This window comes from Hevea brasiliensis, chromosome 16 (assembly GCF_030052815.1).
Source record: "Hevea brasiliensis isolate MT/VB/25A 57/8 chromosome 16, ASM3005281v1, whole genome shotgun sequence".
In the NCBI taxonomy this organism is placed as follows: Eukaryota; Viridiplantae; Streptophyta; class Magnoliopsida; order Malpighiales; family Euphorbiaceae; genus Hevea; species Hevea brasiliensis.
In genome coordinates, this window is record NC_079508.1 from 53,860,526 (window position 1) to 53,879,592 (window position 19,067).

General features: G+C 35.6%; 1 protein-coding gene across 5 annotated transcripts; it reads left to right on the forward strand.

Moving 5' to 3' along the window:
* The first annotated feature begins 1,237 nt into the window (after positions 1–1,237).
* LOC110634188 (rho GTPase-activating protein REN1) lies at positions 1,238–18,774 on the forward strand. Of its 5 annotated transcripts, none has more exons than XM_021783131.2 (24): positions 1,238–1,625; positions 1,706–1,811; positions 1,990–2,049; positions 2,513–2,549; positions 3,184–3,260; positions 3,424–3,494; positions 3,610–3,688; positions 4,130–4,286; positions 4,744–4,863; positions 6,624–6,701; positions 7,008–7,063; positions 7,148–7,217; positions 8,204–8,288; positions 9,678–9,921; positions 10,531–10,749; positions 10,899–11,147; positions 11,298–11,422; positions 15,559–15,619; positions 15,710–15,793; positions 16,535–16,648; positions 16,728–16,894; positions 17,047–17,110; positions 17,483–17,611; positions 17,883–18,774. In XM_021783131.2, exons 2-24 carry the CDS (start codon positions 1,773–1,775, stop codon positions 18,216–18,218), a joined length of 2,721 nt encoding a protein of 906 aa, XP_021638823.2. In that variant the 5' UTR covers positions 1,238–1,625; positions 1,706–1,772; the 3' UTR covers positions 18,219–18,774. The 5 variants fall into 5 exon arrangements, with proteins under 5 accessions (XP_021638823.2, XP_021638821.2, XP_021638822.2 ...); XM_021783129.2 differs by having other exon boundaries at positions 1,239–1,625; positions 1,990–2,073; XM_021783130.2 differs by having other exon boundaries at positions 1,240–1,625; positions 1,990–2,073; positions 10,540–10,749.
* Positions 18,775–19,067: the final 293 nt, after the last annotated feature.

The window sequence follows — 19,067 nt, forward strand, 5'->3', positions numbered from 1 at the left end:
CGTCACCTCCATCCGCCAAATGCCTTTCTTAGCTATTATTTCAATAGTGGAAAGTAGGAGAGAACATTGACATATTGAGAGAAGAACCCTTGATAAGGTAGAGAGGGGCGTAGAAATAAGAGAAAGGAAGAGAAGAGAAAGGGTATGCCATGGATTCTTTTGTATAATTAGTTTCAATTAGAATTAGAATTTGAACTCCATAATGTGTCATATAAGTTTGATCCTTTTTTTATGTCACGTGATTTATGTGAAATTTAAGACAAGCTTTCCTTAAATTAATATTAAAATTTTGATTAGGTATCTTCTCTTGGTTCCATAGATTTAATGCATTAGCGTTTGCTATGCTATCAGTCGTGTGAAAATGCCTATTGCCAATGTTCCTATCCTGCTATCTTTTCTTTTTTTCTCTTTTTTTTATTATTATTTATTTAAATTTTAATTATAAAATTAATTTCCATATTATCATCAATACAAATATATATAACAATAAGATGCAATTAAAATTTAAAAACTTCTGAAAATAATAAAGAAGGAGACAAATTGATGGTTAATCCAGAATTGCCTAAGGTGGTGGAACGCTGGCATAACAAATCAATAACAGCCCAGTTTTAGGCCTTGAAATCGTTCTTCTCTTGGCCCAACGGTTTAAGTTGTTCTTTCCTCACCGCTCTCATCACTCGAGGGATGAGGTCGATCTTGCTCGGCCTAGGCCTTGAGGTTAATAGGCCAGGCCTTATTAGAACCCATTGTGCTTTCTCTTGAAACTGGCGGAGAAGCATCGACAGTGGCAGCTTTTGTAGAGAAAATCCATGTGCGACTGCGAGTCACGTGGACCTTTACAATTGATGATCCATTTGCATAAACACTGATTGCAGAAAGGGAAATTTCTCAATCCAGGAATATGCGTCTTGTGTTTGAATTTGAAGTTCTGCCAATAGACACGGATGCTTCAGCCCCATGTTTCATGTCTGACTCGAGACAAAACATTCCAATGCTCCATCCTGTTACTCCCATGGTTATTCGCTAAAAATGCAGTAGATTTTATAGAGGCTTCACATGTGATCGCTAAATTAAAAAGAAATAGATGTTACATAATTTATTTTTATTGTATAAAAACTCTTTGAAAATTAAATTATCAAAAAAAAATGTTAAGATATCTATATTATAAAACATTTACTAGATTATTGGAGTGCTGGGGAACAGGAACATAACATATAATTGAGCGGCCAAGCCAATGACAAGGGTACAATGAAAACAACGCGAAGGGGTGAGTGTGCAAGAAATAGACAGACTGTGACATGAGTGGAAGTTACAGGGAATGCCCTCCATGAATCATATACTCCCTCCAACACGTTCGCTGAGAGAAGAACGCGTATGACGTGTACAAGTGTCACTGCCTCGTGTTAGGAGAGACCCCCGCTTTCTTTGCGGAGGTTATTTGCTTGACCACCGGGTTTCTGTTGGAAAATCAATTCTGGAGAGAAAGGAGAAACTACCACCACAGCTATCTAAGGGGGAAAAAAAAGGAAAAGAAATTTTCTCAAAAAAGTCTCGCTTCTGTTCTCTTTCTATCTTTACGCTTGCTTCTCTTCTCTTTTCTCCTCTTTCTCCCTATCCAAAACCGGGTACATTAACCATTTTTTAGCTATGAATTTGTTTCCGTGAATTGAGTTTGAGCTTGATCAATGTGGCCATGGTGGTGCAGGTGCAGAGTGTATTCGCTTGCTGATCGTCCACTGAGATGCGATTTTTAGTGATTCGCGGATCAAGTGATGACTACGAACAAGAACACAAACACAGAATTGTCTCAGGTACAATGTGATGCAAAACGATGCCAATTAAATTTTATAATCTGTTTTTTGTTGGCTTGGCCGCTATTTTGAAAAATTGAATTTCAATGTATACCGTGATCGCATTTGAAGTAGTGTTTTTTTTTTTTTTTTGTGATTTATTTATGTCTGTTGTTTTGTTTTGTTTTGTTTTGTGTAGGGAGATGGCGGTGCTGCTCAACCTCCTGCGGGAACTCCGCCGCAGGGACAGTCTGAAAATGTTGGTTCCCGGGCTGGGAATACGGTGATTTGCTTTTTCATTTTTTGAGAAAAATAATTTTTATCTTTGAAATTCTCATGAGATCCTCATGATTATCGTCATTGTTACAGCTATTGATAAGGTTATTTGTCAATTGTCATAGTAATTTTTTTCTTTTTCTCTTTTTCGAACCTAATAATTGAGATGGATTATGCGCAGAAATTATAATTAATTTTTTTTTTATGATATGTGAAAATAAAGTTTGATGACAGTTGCCTCATTTAAGTACACCATTCTCTAAGTAGTGCTTTTTAAGAAAGTAATCATAAGACATAGGATTTTATCCTCTAATATATATTAAAATGTATGCTTTGGAGTTTATTGCTTGATGGAGTCTATTGGTTATTTTTAATTTTGATCTATAATCTCTTGTTTTGAATCTAATGGTCCTTTTGCGGCCTAATGTATATAATCTTTATTGCAGGTTTTCAAGAGTGGGCCTCTTTTTATATCATCTAAAGGTGTCTTTCAAAACTCGTATTTATGTATTTTTCTTAATTCTTACACCTAATGATAAAAAGCAAGATACTGTTTGTTGTTTATGTATTTATATCATCAAGAATTCTTACAGTTAACATTTAAATGTGCTTGTATCAAGTCATCTAAAAATGGTACAATTCTTGATGCTTCCTGAACCAACATACGTTTGTTTATATATCCTGCTTATGCATTTCCGTTGACGGAAAGAAATTATGGAAAAAGAAAGAAGGTAGAGTTAGAACTTGCTTCAAACTCACATTATGTGAATTTTGATAAGATCCCACAGAAATTTATTAAGGGTGTCCCTAGTGGAGAGCTATCTGCTTTGTGAAGGTTGTCGATTGTAGGCATTTTTTTTCTTCTGCTCTTTTGCAGAGAGGCTGTTTTGATGATTCCAACTCTTGACCTTAGATTGAACTTTATATAAAAAAAAAAAAGCTCCAGTTCTCTGTTTAGAGTTGTACGTTAATCAGAGTTTAGGTATCTGTATAGGGAACATGGTGTAACAACTTATCGGAGTTGAGTTATGTACAACAATCTATACACATATATATATATTGTGAACATCTAAGATTTATCTCTAATCACTTTGTATTCTCTAAATTCTTTACATAGGAATTGGTTGGACATCCTGGAAGAAGCGGTGGTTTATTCTTACACGAACTTCACTGGTTTTCTTCCGAAGTGATCCAGTAAGTACTTTTGCATACTTTTTAATTTGCAAACACGCATTTCCTATGGACAACAGCATCTAATATTGTAATTGTAAAAATTTATTCCCATCCCCTTCTTTCTGCATGTTGGTTGCGTTTTTATAGTTTTACAAGGTTCACCTACTATATTTGAACGTTCCAGAGTGTTGTTACTCAAAAAGGGAGTGAAGTGAACTTGACTCTTGGTGGTATTGATCTCAACAATTCAGGCAGGTCGGCTTGCTTTTTCTAAACAGTTAAATTCTATTTTGTTTGTAATAGTTGTTTGCACAACAGAATTTGAGTCTAATTTACTTACTTCATAGTACTTTCTTTGGTTGATTTCTAGTGTGGTTGTGAAATCAGACAAAAAACTTTTGACTGTTCTCTTTCCTGATGGTCGTGATGGGCGAGCTTTCACTCTTAAGGTGGCTTTCTATTCCTTTATTTGTCTATTTTGAGATTGCTTTTTCTGTATTATATCACAAAACCAAACAAACAAGCCATTTTGAGTTTTACATTAAACTCAATCCTGTCAAAGTCAAGGAAGTCAGAACTCGGACACTTTGTACTTCACTATATTCCCTTTATGAAGTATGAACTGGTGCTTTGGTGGGAGTGGTTAGTGAAAATTGACTTTGCTTTCAATTCTATGAATAACATTTTAATCAAGGGGGCTTGTGGGGTAAAAGAATTGATGTTTGTTTTGAGTGGTCAAAATTTACTGAAGAAATCATCAATCAAGCAAATGTGGTAATGTTAAATGATGGGCAGAAATGAAAATTGGGAGCGTTCCCCACTATTTATCATTGCCTTGTTGAAATTGTGTTATCTTCTATTGATATATAGTGTTTTGATGTGTCTTGCAGGCTGAAACTTTAGAAGATTTATATGAGTGGAAGACTGCACTTGAGAATGCTCTGGCAGGAGCACCAAGTGCTGCTCTTGTGATGGGGCAAAATGGTATCTTCAAGAACGATCAGAATGATGAAATTGATTGTTCTTTGGACCAGTGTGCGGTAACGTGTATGTTCTTTTTTGGCGTCATGTTTTATGATTGCCACTTGCAGCTGTAATTGAGATTCTTGCATGGCTTGAATTTTTGCTTAGATGGGGCAAGACATTAAGGATTTTACACAGCAAAACCGATAAGATATTGAAATTCTAGGTGGTTATAAGTGCTAATAGCGCACTTTTTATGTAAAACAAGGAACAGCCTTATGCCAATTTTTTTAGTAGTTTACTTGTGGTGTTCACCCATGACCTTTAGATCTTTCTTCCAAATTTTCTTTTCATTTATTGTCATAATTGGTGTCCCCAGGCCCCATCTCTGAATTATTGGGCATGGCAATCTTCAAAGTTCTTTTAGAATATTTTTTGCTGCATGAGTTCTTTTATGAAGTTTTGAACTAGGAAACCATTTTTCTCTTCCATTTTTAACTTAATTGGGATGCTGGTGATGCTTTATTTCTCTCCTCTGCAGTGAAGGATAAAGTGCCCAAAAAAGCTATGGTCATTGGCAGACCAGTTTTACTTGCTTTAGAAGATGTTGATGGATCTCCGTCTTTCCTAGAAAAGGCTCTTAGGTATATAGAAGAGCACGGTAGGTTTTTCTTTCCCATGCTTGCTTGTGGCACCGTTTACTACTATTTTAAGGTGTGTTCTACCATTAAATTACCTTCTTGCATTATTCTCTCCGCTGAATATGAAACACTTTACTATTTGTTGGTTGGCATACGTTTTCTTCTTGTGCTTAAGGGAGAATGCATTTGTTATCAGAAACAACATAATTGGCAAGTGCTTTGCCCCAAGTTTATGTTTTTTTTTTTTGTTGGGTAAATTACAATTTAGTCCCTGATATTGGGTTAAACCTATAACTTAGTCTTTGTAGTTTTAACCAAGTAATTTAATCCTAGACATTTTAATAAACCTACAAGCTAGTCTCAGCTGTTAGAATTCCAGTTAAGTTACCTATAATTTTAACAAAAATTATCAAAATACTCTTAACTTTATTTTCAATCTAAAAATAATTTAGTCTCTGATGTTTTGTTTTATTAACGATTTATCCTTCTATTTTTAAAATGTGAGTCTTATTAAATTAAATATTTTAAATTTAAATTATAATTATTAAAAATATGAATTAATTACTTTAAGGTCCTTGAAAATTTTGATTAATTACAAAATCATTTATATATTTTACAAATTGATCCTTAAATATTATAACTATTTACAAATAAGCCATTATAATTTTATAAAATTCTATTTATGTCATTATTATTTTAATAGTATATAAATAATGATCTATTTATCAATTTATAATATTTTCACATATTATATTGTTATATATAAAAAAGAAAATAAAATATGAATCTGGATGCAAATTGTTAATAGAATGAAATTTTAGGGACAAAATTGTTTTCTGATTGAAAATAGAGTTAAAGTTATTTTGGTCATTTTTGCTAAAATTAATGGGGAATTAACTTTTGCTAAATTTAATGGGGAATTAACTATGATTCGATTAACTTGTATATTTATTAAAATGTTAAGGACTAATTACTTGCTTTTAAAACCATAAGAACTAAGTTGTAGGTTTAACCAAATCTCAGGGACTAGATTGTCAATAAAAAAAAACTCAAGGACTAAATTGTTTTTAAATTGAAATTAGAGTTAAGGGATTTTTATCATTTTTATTAGACTTAATTGGAATTTTAATGGCAGGGACTAATTTGTAGGTTTATTAAAATGTTAAGGACTAAATTGGTTAATTTTAAAACTGCAGGGACTAAGTTGCAGGTTTAGCCAAAACTCATTATAAAATTGTAGTTTACCCTTTTAAGTAATTTTTGTGCTACAGAAAATCCCCCTGGCCCAATTTATGCACTTCCTTTTGCCAGTATGATTTGGGTGATTGACCTTGCCTTGTCTCTTTGTAGAGTCTATGGGTTGTTTTCTTGTAGAAGGAAAAAGTCTGTACAAGTACTTTTTTCTTTGTTATCGACTTTCAAGCTGCCCTTCAAAAAGTGCATGTAATTTGTTAGTTGTATTCATTACTTGAAGTTTTATAATCTATTATAGTTTTGTATTCCTTTGAAGAAAATAATAACTTCTCTTTCTTTTCCTATTCATTTTTAGTTTTGAGATAAACGAAAAGGATCTCATAAAAAATCCTGTACTTTCCCTTTCAAAAATTTCTTCCAACTTACTTTACCTTTTGAAGTTTCCTAATAAAGCTTTCATGTTGAGGTCTTTTCTTAATCTACCAAGATCTCTTGAAAGTCAGGAATCTGCTGTTGGTTAAATATGGACAGATTTGTTTTCTTTTCCCAGTTGTTTGAATCTGATCAACTGAAAACTAATAAACAGGAGTCAAGGTGGAAGGAATTTTACGTCAAGCTGCAGCTGTTGATGATGTTGAGCATCGAATTCAGGAATATGAACAAGGTTTACTAAATTTCTTTTGTAGTACTTCTTGTTTGTTTTCAAAAGGCAACTGATGTAGGCAATTTTTTCACATTCACATTTTAGACCAATCTAAAATTTAATGTTCAGGTATTCTTTTCCTTGAATTACATTTGACTAGCTTGCAAAATATAAAATGTTTTTTGTCATAATTAGCAAACCCTGTCTGCATTTATGGAGTAGTATATATCGTGAAGGCAGTTAAATGTGAGTCTCATGTTGGAGATATTTTTGGTTCTGAGTTACCCTTTTATATTTTAAAGGTTTTGGACATGCTTTATGATTCAGGAAAATCAGAGTTCTCTCCAGAGGAAGATGCACATGTGATTGCTGATTGTGTCAAGGTATTTTCTTTATCATAATGAATGCAGTCTACAACATATTATGAAATCATTACTTTCTTATTCAATGTTCTTGCAATCTTCCAGTTTTTCCTCCGTGAGTTGCCATCCTCTCCAGTCCCTGCATCTTGCTGCAAAGCACTGCTAGAAGCATTTCGTAAGTCTGTTGTTGAAGTGTGTATTTTTATCATTGTCATCTGATATTATGTTGCTTTATCTATTAGCTATGCACGTTATACTTCAATGTAATTTGGAAATATCACAAGTGCCATTTAAATTGACATTTTTTTTTTGTAGAAACTTTATTGATGCACAATCCTTATTTTGAACTCCACCGTTTTTGTTCCAAACATATAATTTCTCTTACTACTATTTGAAGTAGAGTTTTTGAGCAGTATTATGGTTCTGTTTGTCAGTCAAATTAAATAGGATGAAAGATGGATGTTTTTGGTTTTGCGACATAAAAAACTATGTTGAACAATGTAAAGCTCCATTACCTCTTATTGTTTATTTTGCCTTTCACATGTACTAAAAAAATTTTAGTAGTATGCAATTCTGTTGGCAAGTGAAATACAAATTTGTTTAAGTGTTATGCATGGTAAATCATAAAACACGCCCATATCTGTCCCAGTTCTACTCTGAATTGTTTTATTTTTGTGCATAATTACCTTAATATCCATATCTTGGCTGTGTTTGTTATACAGGGCATAGTTATTCAGTTTCCTTACTGTGTAGTATGTGATTGATTAGATATGCTTTTACATTAATGGTATTTTTAAAATCTACTAAAGATTTGATTTGAAATCTGTCTTGAACAAATTGATCTTCACTGATATTAAGAACAAAAATTTCTTGGATTTACAACTAAGTTAAAGAATCAGGTCAAAGATTGTTGTAGCGAGGAGTAACATGAATTAATTGAAAGGAAGGTGCTGGAAATTCATGTAACTTTAACAATTGTAGCTATTATGCTGAAATTCTTGATCTCCTGAAGTTGTAAGTTTCCTAAAAAATTCAGTGGAAATTAGTCAAGGAAATTTGTTTCTACATTTTATTCCTATGACATTGCGTTTGGGTGTCTTCAGTTGCTTGCATATTTTTCAATGCCATTTCATTATTTGACAAATTTCTTTTGCAATGTAGGAAAAGATCGTGGCAATCGAGTTAATGCCATGCGAGTAGCAATATTAGAAACCTTCCCTGAGCCAAACCGTCGCTTATTACAAAGGTAGTGATGTATCTTTTCTGTTTTGTCCCCCATGTTTTTTCTTCCTAATTATCATTTATAATTTGGTTTCCCGGCCAAATTTGCTTTGGATTCTCTCAGACAATTTTAACGTGCATTTTATGATTTATTTCTCTATCTGTTCCAAGTCTATGCCCAAGAAATGGAAGGCAGAATTTGGAAGGGGAGTGGGGATGTGTTCCAAGTGTTTCAGCTTATAGTAAGCTGAGATTTTTTTTTTCCTTTCTGTAATTATAATTTTAGACTAGACTTAATTTTAGTCATTTGGATTGTAAAGCTGCATCACGTGAACCGTCGCATTCATGGTTGAGAGTAGGAATGAGTATAATAATGTGTTAGATTTTGATAACTGCTGATACAGATGATATCTTAGATGAATGACATGAGGACACTAAGTCTGGGTTCTACCAAAGCTGGTTAAGTGAAATACGGTGCCCTTCAAGACTTGTACGACTACTTTTGGGCACTTGTCTGGTCTGTAGGATTTTATGACTACACAATCTGCAAGGCGACATAGAGTTAAAGGGCCAAGGGGTTTCCCCACTTGGCACTCTGTGGTTAAGTAAGAATAGGGACAATCAGGACTAAGAGAAAGAGTAAATGTTCTTAGTAAATGAATACAGAGAATGTGAGTTTTTCCAAATGTCTATACCTGTTGTAGTTAATGTATATATACTTCTTAACATCCAATAGATTAGTGCCATGTATTATGATTTTGTACAAATGGACCTGTAGTATTCAATGTAGGTCCAGTAAAAATGTCATAAGATGTCCTCATAGGGTATTATCATTACTCTGACACCTTGAAGTAGCAGTTACTGTGAGTCTAACAAATATAGACCTGAATGCCTGCTAGGTCATAGACTTATGGTGCATTAATAGCGGATGTCTGTTTATATTTACTTAGCCAGCTAAAACATCTTGTCATCAAGGAAGAGCACCTAGGGCCCTCATTAGGTTGACGCAACGTATCTCTGGTATTAATGAGCTTGTTACCCATGTGAGAGACCTCGTCTATTCATATTTAAAATAAGGGACGCCTCCTTGTGAGAGGTAGTAAGACGACCTCTCTGAAGAGGTAATGATTGTTCACTTGTCAAAGCGACCTTAGGTTACATGGGCTGTACAATACGGTTGTATAATCTATACTCTATAGCACTCATATGGGGTTACACAGGCTCTCGTACCATACAACCTCTCGAAATACACACGTCATCCAGCAGAACGGTCAGCTAATTTATATTGTATAAGATTTCCCTTATCTTTTTTTGTTTGTGCATGATGTCCTTCAACTATTTACATAATGTCTCTGCTCAGCCTATGGCGTTGATTTAAATAGTTGTATTTCACTTTTTTTTTTTTGGTGTTCAGAATTCTGTTGATGATGCAAACTGTGGCTTCCCACAAAGCTGAGAATCGAATGAGCACTTCAGCTGTTGCTGCTTGTATGGCACCTTTACTTCTGCGTCCCCTTCTAGCTGGTGAGTGTGAAATTGAAAATGATTTTGATGTGGGAGGTGATGGTTCTCTTCAACTTCTGCAAGCAGCTGCTGCAGCTAATCATGCTCAAGCCATTGTTATAATATTATTGGAGGAGTATGATAAGATATTCAGTGTAAGCTGTAATTCTCTCCTTTTTTTTTATTTAGAATCACCTGTGATATATTGATATGATTTCCATTATCGTGAAAAGAATGCTGATATTTAAATTTGGAAGGTTTTCCTTTCTACTCAGGGTTTTCATTAGGATTTACAAAGATATAGGCACTAACTATGTTTGAATTACTTGAGGAAGACTTTGGGGTCTAAAATGAATATGGAGAGACAAGCAGCCATTTGGTGGGGATGGCAAGTTAAGCTCAACAGATTTTTCATTTTTCATTTTGTATTAATATCACGTAAACTCATTAATGTTTCTGAAATCCATTTAGAGGAGGAAACTCGTGCCCTTATCTTCCTTTAATGGTTTTCAGTTTAGCAGCACTTGCCCCTGAATTTTGTCCTGACTTGAGGAGTAAAAACACAAATAGTATAAAGTATACACATTTGAAATGATATGGTGACTTTATAGTGCAATATAATGCAAAGTATAGGCCATTATTGGTGTGCTAAAGGTAATTAGACTAAATAATAAGAGAAATATCAAAATTTCAAAGTTGAAAAATTTTACAGCTTTTTCTTCATCTACAAGTTTTTACTTTACGCTTCTTATGAGTTCATATAGCTTCTTCAGGAAGGAATCATGTCCCCTGGATTATACTCCGACTCAGACGAGTGTGAAAGTGAGGATGAGGAGGTAACAGATGATGATGAATCCTATGAAGATGATGATGAGGATGATGCATCACAAGAGTCTGATGCATATTCAGATGATGATCTTGGAAATGCATCAACTGGAACTGACAGTGGTGAATCAGAGGACAATGATATATCTCACAGTAAGGTCTGTTATCTGTACTTTAGAGTTTAGAGCATAAGAATCTATGTAATTTGTACAATATATACATGAAAATATGGTTGCACATAGAGTGTATTGGATTGTTAAGACAATAAAAATGCAAAACACTTACTTCATCTGCTTCTAAGATGCAGGGTGATGATCATAGCCCCGATTCCAAGTCCGCTCAAGTAGATAATGATTGTAGGGTTGAAGAATTGTCAAATTCAGTTCAAATTTCATTACCCTCACATCATGATGCAGAAAAGAGTGAGAATATTCAGGGCCAAAGTTACAATAATTTGGCTACTCAAATCATTGAGTCACATGAATTAGTAGGAGATTTCCCTGGGGAAACAAATTTGGAGAACATGCAAACTGGTGATCCATCTGCATATATCTCTGTGAGTATATCTTGTGTCTATAATGTGGTTTGTTGTTTCATTATTAGTTATTTTCTTCCCACTGAACCTTCACCAACTTTGTTTTTCTTTCTTTTTTTTAAAGGGAAATTGGACATTAGATTTGCTTAGTCAATCATTTTTCCATTACAGGAGTTTATATTACAAGTAATAGCTATTTCTGATCTGATATTCTTTTTCCCCCTTTACTTTTGGACTGGAGTTCAGGCAAGGAAGAATGTTTCTATGGCATCCACTGATTACACTTTTGATGACGAGTAAGTTTTGCTTATTTCATTCATGCGACACCTTATTTTATGTTTTTGAGGGCTTATTTTACATTGTTATAGTCATTTTTGCGTCCTAAAACAAAAATTGTGTTCCACATTGTTGACACCATCACTGTGTAGATTGACTTTAATTTGTTCAACTTGTTAATTGAAGGGTAAATAGGAAATGTGTTAGACTTAACTTCTTGGTTGGTCTAAGTCTAACTAATGCTTTGCGTGAGTTTGTAAGCATGCATGAGAGACGGACAGAGAGAAGTGACCACTATAGATTAATTTTGAATCCCTAAAAAGAGAAATATGTTATATTTGGCTGACATTCATTTTTATGTTGTTACCCTGATCAAAAAGATATTCCAAGGAAATAAGATGTAATTGATGTACTCAACTCAACTCAACTCAACTAAGCTTTTATCCCAAAAATTTGGGTCCGGCTATATGGATTCGCTTTCTCCACTCTAAACGATTTTGGGTTAAATCCTCAGAAATGTGTAATACTTATAGGTCATGTTTTACTACTCTCCTCCAAGTCAATTTAGGTCTACCCCTTTTTTTCTTTCTATCTTCTAACCTAATGTGCTCTACTTGTCTAACTGGAGCCTCCGTATGTCTACGCGTCACATGACCAAACCACCTCAATCTCCCTTCTCTCAACTTATCTTCAATTGGCACCACTCCTACCTTTTCTCTAATACTCTCATTACGGACTTTATCTAGTCTAGTATGGCCACTCATCCACCTTAACATTCTCATCTCTGCAACTCTTATCTTAGATGAATACGACTCTTTCAGTGCCCAACACTCACTACCATATAACATAGCCGATCGTATGGCTGTACGGTAAAATTTTCCTTTCAATTTATTGGGAATCTTACGATCACATAAAACTCCCGTGGCACGTCTCCACTTCAACCATCCGGCTTTAATCCTATGACTAACATCCTTCTCACATCCCCCATCTACTTGAAGGACTGAGCCTAGATATTTAAAGTGATTACTTTGGGGCAGTATCACTCCATTTAAACTAACTCCTTCCCTATCACCAGTTTGGCCTTCACTGAACTTGCAATGCATGTATTCTGTCTTCGTTCTACTTAACTTAAAACCCTTTGACTCTAGAGTACTTCTCCAAAGTTCTAGCTTTCTATTGACTTCTTCTCGTGTCTCATCTATCAGAACAATATCATCCACAAACATCATGCACCAAGGAATACTCTCTTGTATATGTTTCGTCAGTTCATCTAAAACTAATGTAACAAGGTAAGGGCTTATGGCTGATCCTTGGTGTAATCCAATTGAGATCGGAAAATCTCTTGTGTCCCCTCCCACTGTGCGCACAATAGTAGTTGCTCCTTCATACATATCTTTCAATACTTGTATGTACCTAATAGATACCCTTTTTTGTTCTAACACATTCCATAAGACCTCTCTTGGAACACTATCATAAGCCTTCTCCAAATCAATAAAAACCATGTGTAGATCTTTCTTCACATCTCTATATTTCTCCATCAAGCTTCTAATGAGAAAGATCGCTTCCATAGTTGAACGACCGGGCATGAAACCAAATTGATTGAGAGAGATAGAAGTATCATGACGTAGTCGATGCTCCACAACTCTCTCCCTCAATTTCATAGTATGGCTCATGAGTTTAATTCCTCTATAGTTTGAGCAACTCTATATGTCTCCCTTATTTTTAAAAATAGGTACTAAAATACTCTTCCTCAATTCATCAGGCATTTTCTTTGAGTTTAGAATCTTATTAAATAATTTAGTTAACCATGCCACTCCCATATCTCTCAAATACTTCCACACTTCAATTGGTATTTCATCGGGTCCACAGGCTTTACCCACTTTCATTCTCTTAAGTGCTTCCTTTACTTCTAAAGATCTAATCCTTCTAGTATAATTCACATTCTTTTCTATTGTTTTATAATCTATATTCACACTATTACCATTTTGACTATTATTAAAGAGATCATTAAAATAATTTCTCCATCTTTCTTTAATGTCCTCATCTTTCACCAACACTTTTCCTTCTTTATCCTTAATGCACCTAACTTGATTGAGATCTTGACATTTCCTTTCTCTCCTCCTTGCTAATCTATAAATATCTTTCTCCCCTTCTTTGGTTCCAAGTTTCTCATATAACTTTTCAAAGGCCTGTGCTCTTGCTTGACTAACTGCCTTTTTTGCCTCTTTCTTTGCTATCTTGTACTGTTCATATGCCTCATTATTATCACATTTAGGTAATTTCTTATACCATTCCCTTTTTCTCTTCACTGCTTTTTGTACTTTCTCATTCCACCACCATCTCTCTTTTGAGGGTGGTCCCTGTCCTTTAGACTCTCCAAGTACTTTTTTAGCTACTTGTCTAATCTTTGATGCCATCTGTATCCACATATCATTGGCCTCCATATCCAGCTTCCATACTTCGGACTCGAGAAGCTCATTTTTGAACTTCACTTGCTTTACTCCTTTGAACTCCCACCACTTTGTTCGAGCTACACTATTTCTTCTGACCTTACTTGAATTGTTCCTAAACTTGACATCCAAGATCACCAACCGATGTTGACTTGTTAAAGCCTCTCCTGGAATGACCTTGCAATCCTTGCATAGAGCTCTATTTGTCTTCCTAGTTAAGAGGAAGTCGATTTGGCTTCTATGTTGCCCACTTTTGAAAGTCACTAAATGTGGCTCTCTTTTTATAAAGTAGGTATTTGCTAATATTAGGTCGTATGCCATAGCAAAATCCAGGATGCTTTTTCCCTCCTCATTTCGACTGCCAAAACCAAAACCTCTATGAATATTCTCATAACCTTGTCTATCACTTCCTACATACCCATTCAAATCTCCACCAATGAAAACATTCTCTTCATTCGGTATGCTTTGCATTAAATCATCCATATCTTCCCAAAACTTTTGTTTACTCTCACTGTCTAGTCCTATTTGTGGGGCATAAGCACTAACTATATTTATTGTTTCTCCTTCTAGTACTAGCTTTACTAGTATAATTCTATCTCCTACTCTTTTCACAGCTATTACTGCGTCTTTCAATGTTCTGTCTATGATTATGCCCACTCCGTTCTTGTTTCTCTCATTTCCAGTAAACCACAGTTTGTACCATGAATTACCCAATTCCTTACTTTTCTCTCCTACTTATTTAGTCTCCTGAATGCAAGCAATATTCACCCTTCTCCTTTCCAAGGTATCCACAAGCTCCATTAATTTTCTTGTAAGTGATCCAACATTTCAAGTGCCAACCCTGATCCTCCTCCTATCCTGCTCCTTCCTAATTGGTCTCCTTCTATGATATCTTCTATTGTTTTCTATGTCTATTTTGTGTTCTGTTCCACTATTTATTCTACTATCTGTCCTATGGACTAACTTCTTTACCCACACCCGTCCATGATGTGGGAACCCTTGCTCACTTAACACCACACCCGTCCATGATGTGGGAACCCTTGCTCACTTAACACCACACCCGGGCGCCAGCATGGCGCGTCGCTTTCGGTGAACGCCCTACACCCTTGCATATTTCTCACTACACCCGGGCTCCGATGTAGCGCGTCGTTAGTAGAGGACGCCCCAACATTTATATCATTTGAATCCATATCATAGGGTGTGAAGAAATTTTTACGCTAGTTGTCACCTACCGCAACCCTCCTCCTTTATCCGAGCTTGGGAATGCTGTTACTTTTTTTGTTAATTAGTTTTTGTGGTTGTATCAGTGAAGATTTGGATGTCCATTCGTAAGTCTCCCCATCTCCTTCCAACTTATCCTTCTCTTTTCCTCCTGCATTCTATCACTATCCAGTTCTATTGCTTAGTGGTTAATAAATGTGGGATTTCTTTCATAATCACTTATTATAGTTAGTTACTCTCATCTTTGTGGTGTCTAGCTTTGAGTGACGACACTTTCAATGTTGACACTCCCAGTCAATATTTATGCATCTCGTAGGATTTAACGATGCATCAACTTTCAAACACACTACTTTAATTCTTGTTTTAGATTTTTTTTTTCAAAAATAGACATTTTAGGATTGGCATAAGACCTTTCTTTACATGTCATGGTCAGCTATTTGTTTGCTCCAAGTATGATTGCATCTGACTTTTTGATCTTAATGTAGAGTTGAAATCCAGAAGCTGGAGTCTGCTAAAATTGACTTGCAACATAGAATTTCTGAAGAGGTGCATATTTCTAATGGCGCCTCTTACTTGTAATCAATATTGAAGTTTTTTGGAGAGTTTCACAATAATTCACTTTATTTTCCCTAACAGGTTAAAGTTAATGCAGTTTTGCAAGCCAACTTGGAAAAACGAAAGAAGGCCTTGCATGAGCGCCGTCTAGCCCTTGAGCAAGATGTATGTTCTTTATGGGAGAATTCACTACTCGTGCTGTTGTATTGGTTCTTTCCTTTTTCCTTTTTTGTGTCTTCCCTATTTCACTGGGGCAAGCAGAGGAGAATGAACAAACTTTTAGGTCTTCTTTTTTTTCCCTCCCCCACTCTCCCTTCATTGTCCTGGTTAGGAGACATGGGAAGGGAAACAGATTTGTTTGATAGTGTTAGTGTGAAAGAGCTAAGAATTTACCTTAGTTTGGCTACATAGAAGTAAGAATTTTATGCAGTTTAAGTGAGGACATCAACATCAGCATATGATTTCTATTGCATGCTTTTCATTTTTCTTTTTTGCCCTCCTTAAAAATGGTGGTGCAATGACAAATCCATGTTTTATATTTTGAAAGCATTTAGCTAGAAGAGGAAATCTTTGTGATTCTCAGGTAACTTCATTTACCTTTTCAGCATGGACTAATTCAAGTTGTAGTGATTTTCAGTAATAAAACAACATATTTATGGGCCAAGGGATATGCAAAAAAAGAAATTAGAATCATGTTGACATTACTTAATGCCTAGAGACAGACATTCTTAGTTGCCTATAATCTGAATGTATTGTTGTTGTTGTTGTTGTTGTTGTTATTATTATTATGTTCTCATCTGGTAAAATAGGTGCACTAAGTTGAATTTCTTTATGAATTTTTTCAATATAACGTTGACACTGATGAGTAAGTATAATTGTGATTGTTGATGTTAATTGTATTTACAGGTGGCAAGACTGCAGGAAGAGCTGCAAAAGGAGAGAGAAAAGAGGATGATTCTGGAAGCAGGACTTAACGAATCTCAGGCACACCAATCTGTTCCAGCTATTGTTGGGGAAAAAGTTAGTTCAACTCCAATACATGCTAATTATGATTTGTCATCATCATGCATCAAATTATTAACTTGCAAGTGTGCTACAGGTGAAGAAAGAGCTTGAGGAAGTAAGTCAAGCAGAGGCAGATGTCAATATGAAGCAGAAGGTTGATGATCTCAGTGTGCAGCTGAATCAACAGTGCGAGCAAAACCATGGCTCCACGCGTGATTCAAGCAATCAGCCAATGCATACTTCAAACCATCAAGCAAAGTGGTATAGTATGGCTTCAAAGTTCAAATAGATGATGTGTGATGGGGGGATAGGGGGAAGGATCTTGCGTCTCTTCCTTTGGGAAAACAGAAGAACAAAAAGAAACTGTGATGGTGCATACGTGCTTAACTTGCTGTTGCTGTCTTTCTTTGCAGGAAAGATAAACAGAGAGATACTGAAGCTAATGCAACTTCAAATGTTGGAAGGTCTGCAAATAAGGTAACTGCATGTTGGTGCTTGTATATGTGCTTAACTTGCCATTAATAGGTCTTAGATGAAACCCGATTTGCGGTTAGCAAAAAAAATAGAGAAAAGCATAATGGCTTCCTCGATCTCTTAGAGAATCCTAATTAATCTGAGCCTGCCATTGTTTAAAAATGGAGTTCCCAGTATACACAGCATTCCCTTAGCTTCTTCGCAGATAACCAGACTTTGTTTAAGCTTGAAAAATAACCTTGTGATCGATTTTATTAGATTGAATAATAAACATAAAAGAAGATTCTTCGGAATCTAGATCAACCTGTTAATTAGCATTTGTTGTCATTGGAAATCCACTCTCTGTGCATTAACAGTGGGTTTGCGTTATGACAGGATACTTGTGCAGACAAATCAACTAATTTATCAAACAAGACTCCACCTCAAAGCCAGCAGCCAGATCCAGCACGTAGTAGCAACTCCAGGTCTTCAACCAATTCCAAAAAGTCTAGCTCAAGGATTGAGGTAAAACATTAAACTTTCTAGCTGTGTTGGGAAAACAGAACTCCTCATGGGAAAATCAGATTATTGCCTTGGTGAGTTGGATGCGTGATGTGTATGTAAGATGGATTCTGAATATTCTGGCATACAAAATTCTCTAGTTTCTCTAAGAAGCATTAAAGTAATTGCTTATTCGAGTAGCCAAGTTGGCCTGAAAGAATTTCACAATTGCTTTCTTTGGAACTGTTAGTTCTAAATATACTCATGCTACTTGCCGCAACTGTGTGCACAACAGGGATTGAATTCCACAACTTCTGCACTGACAAAGTTGACAACCAGACTCAATTTTTTGAAGGAACGACGAAGCCAGCTTACCAGTGAACTCCAAAATATGGATAAAGGTCGAGCTTCAGGTCAAGCAACTACAACTAGTAAAGTTAGAGGATCAGAGGTCCGTCAATCACCCCAAATCCCTGAGAAGAGCCAAGGTTCAGAAGTTCATTCTGTTCAAAATCCAGAAAAAGGGCTGGGAACAGAAGGTCAATCACATAAAAATTTTGAAAAATCTAGAAAATCGGATAATCTCCAAGATGGAGGAAAATCTTTGGAAATCAACATCCCCAAGATCTAGACAAAGGAAAATCTGAAGGCCATGGATCCCACAATTCTGGCAAAATTAAAGGATCAGAAGCCCAACCTCAGGCAACTCCAAGAACCAACCCCAGATGATACTAAATGAGTGATCATTTATGTGCACTCACAAGCATTGTTTATGTCCTCAGCAATTTGTGTAGATAGATCATGGCACTTGGTAATAGGATAGAGCAATGCGTCAAAGTACTTGGGTGTCCATGAACCCCACCACCAGCCGCGCCACACCAAACACCCCACTAACCCCGGGCCCAGGATGTACATATCAACCATCACCTTGATGTAAGTCGAGTCGTAGGCTGAATTGCTTGTAAGTTAAAGTTATTTGCTGGTTTAGAGACCAAGCAGTATTTCTGTTGCATCCTTTGCATGGGTGAACTTACTTTTTAATGTAATTGGAGTTGCTTGGCCACTGTGAGCTTGCATGACCTGGAATCAAGCCTCCACCTATTGTCTTGAGGGTCTAATTTTGATTCATCGGTTGTCCTGCAAATAATTTTGATTAGATGAATTTCATTACCCAATTTTTTCTGCAATTTTCAGTAACATCAATAAGTTTATTCCTCTTCAATTTCCATTTTTTCTATCCCCGAGTTATTGGAGAATAGATACAAGTTGATGGAACTCGATAATAGATTACCAAACCCCTTCTATAATGGCTTTACACGAAGGCGTAGCTAGAGATGGTAACTAATCAAATTTTTGCAGATATCCGATCCAATCGAACTCTAATAGAGCAGGTATAAGCATTATATAATTGGGTTTATGACGGATTTGAATTTGAAAAATAATATAAGTGATGATCCAGTTTGGGTCTGATTTGAGTTTT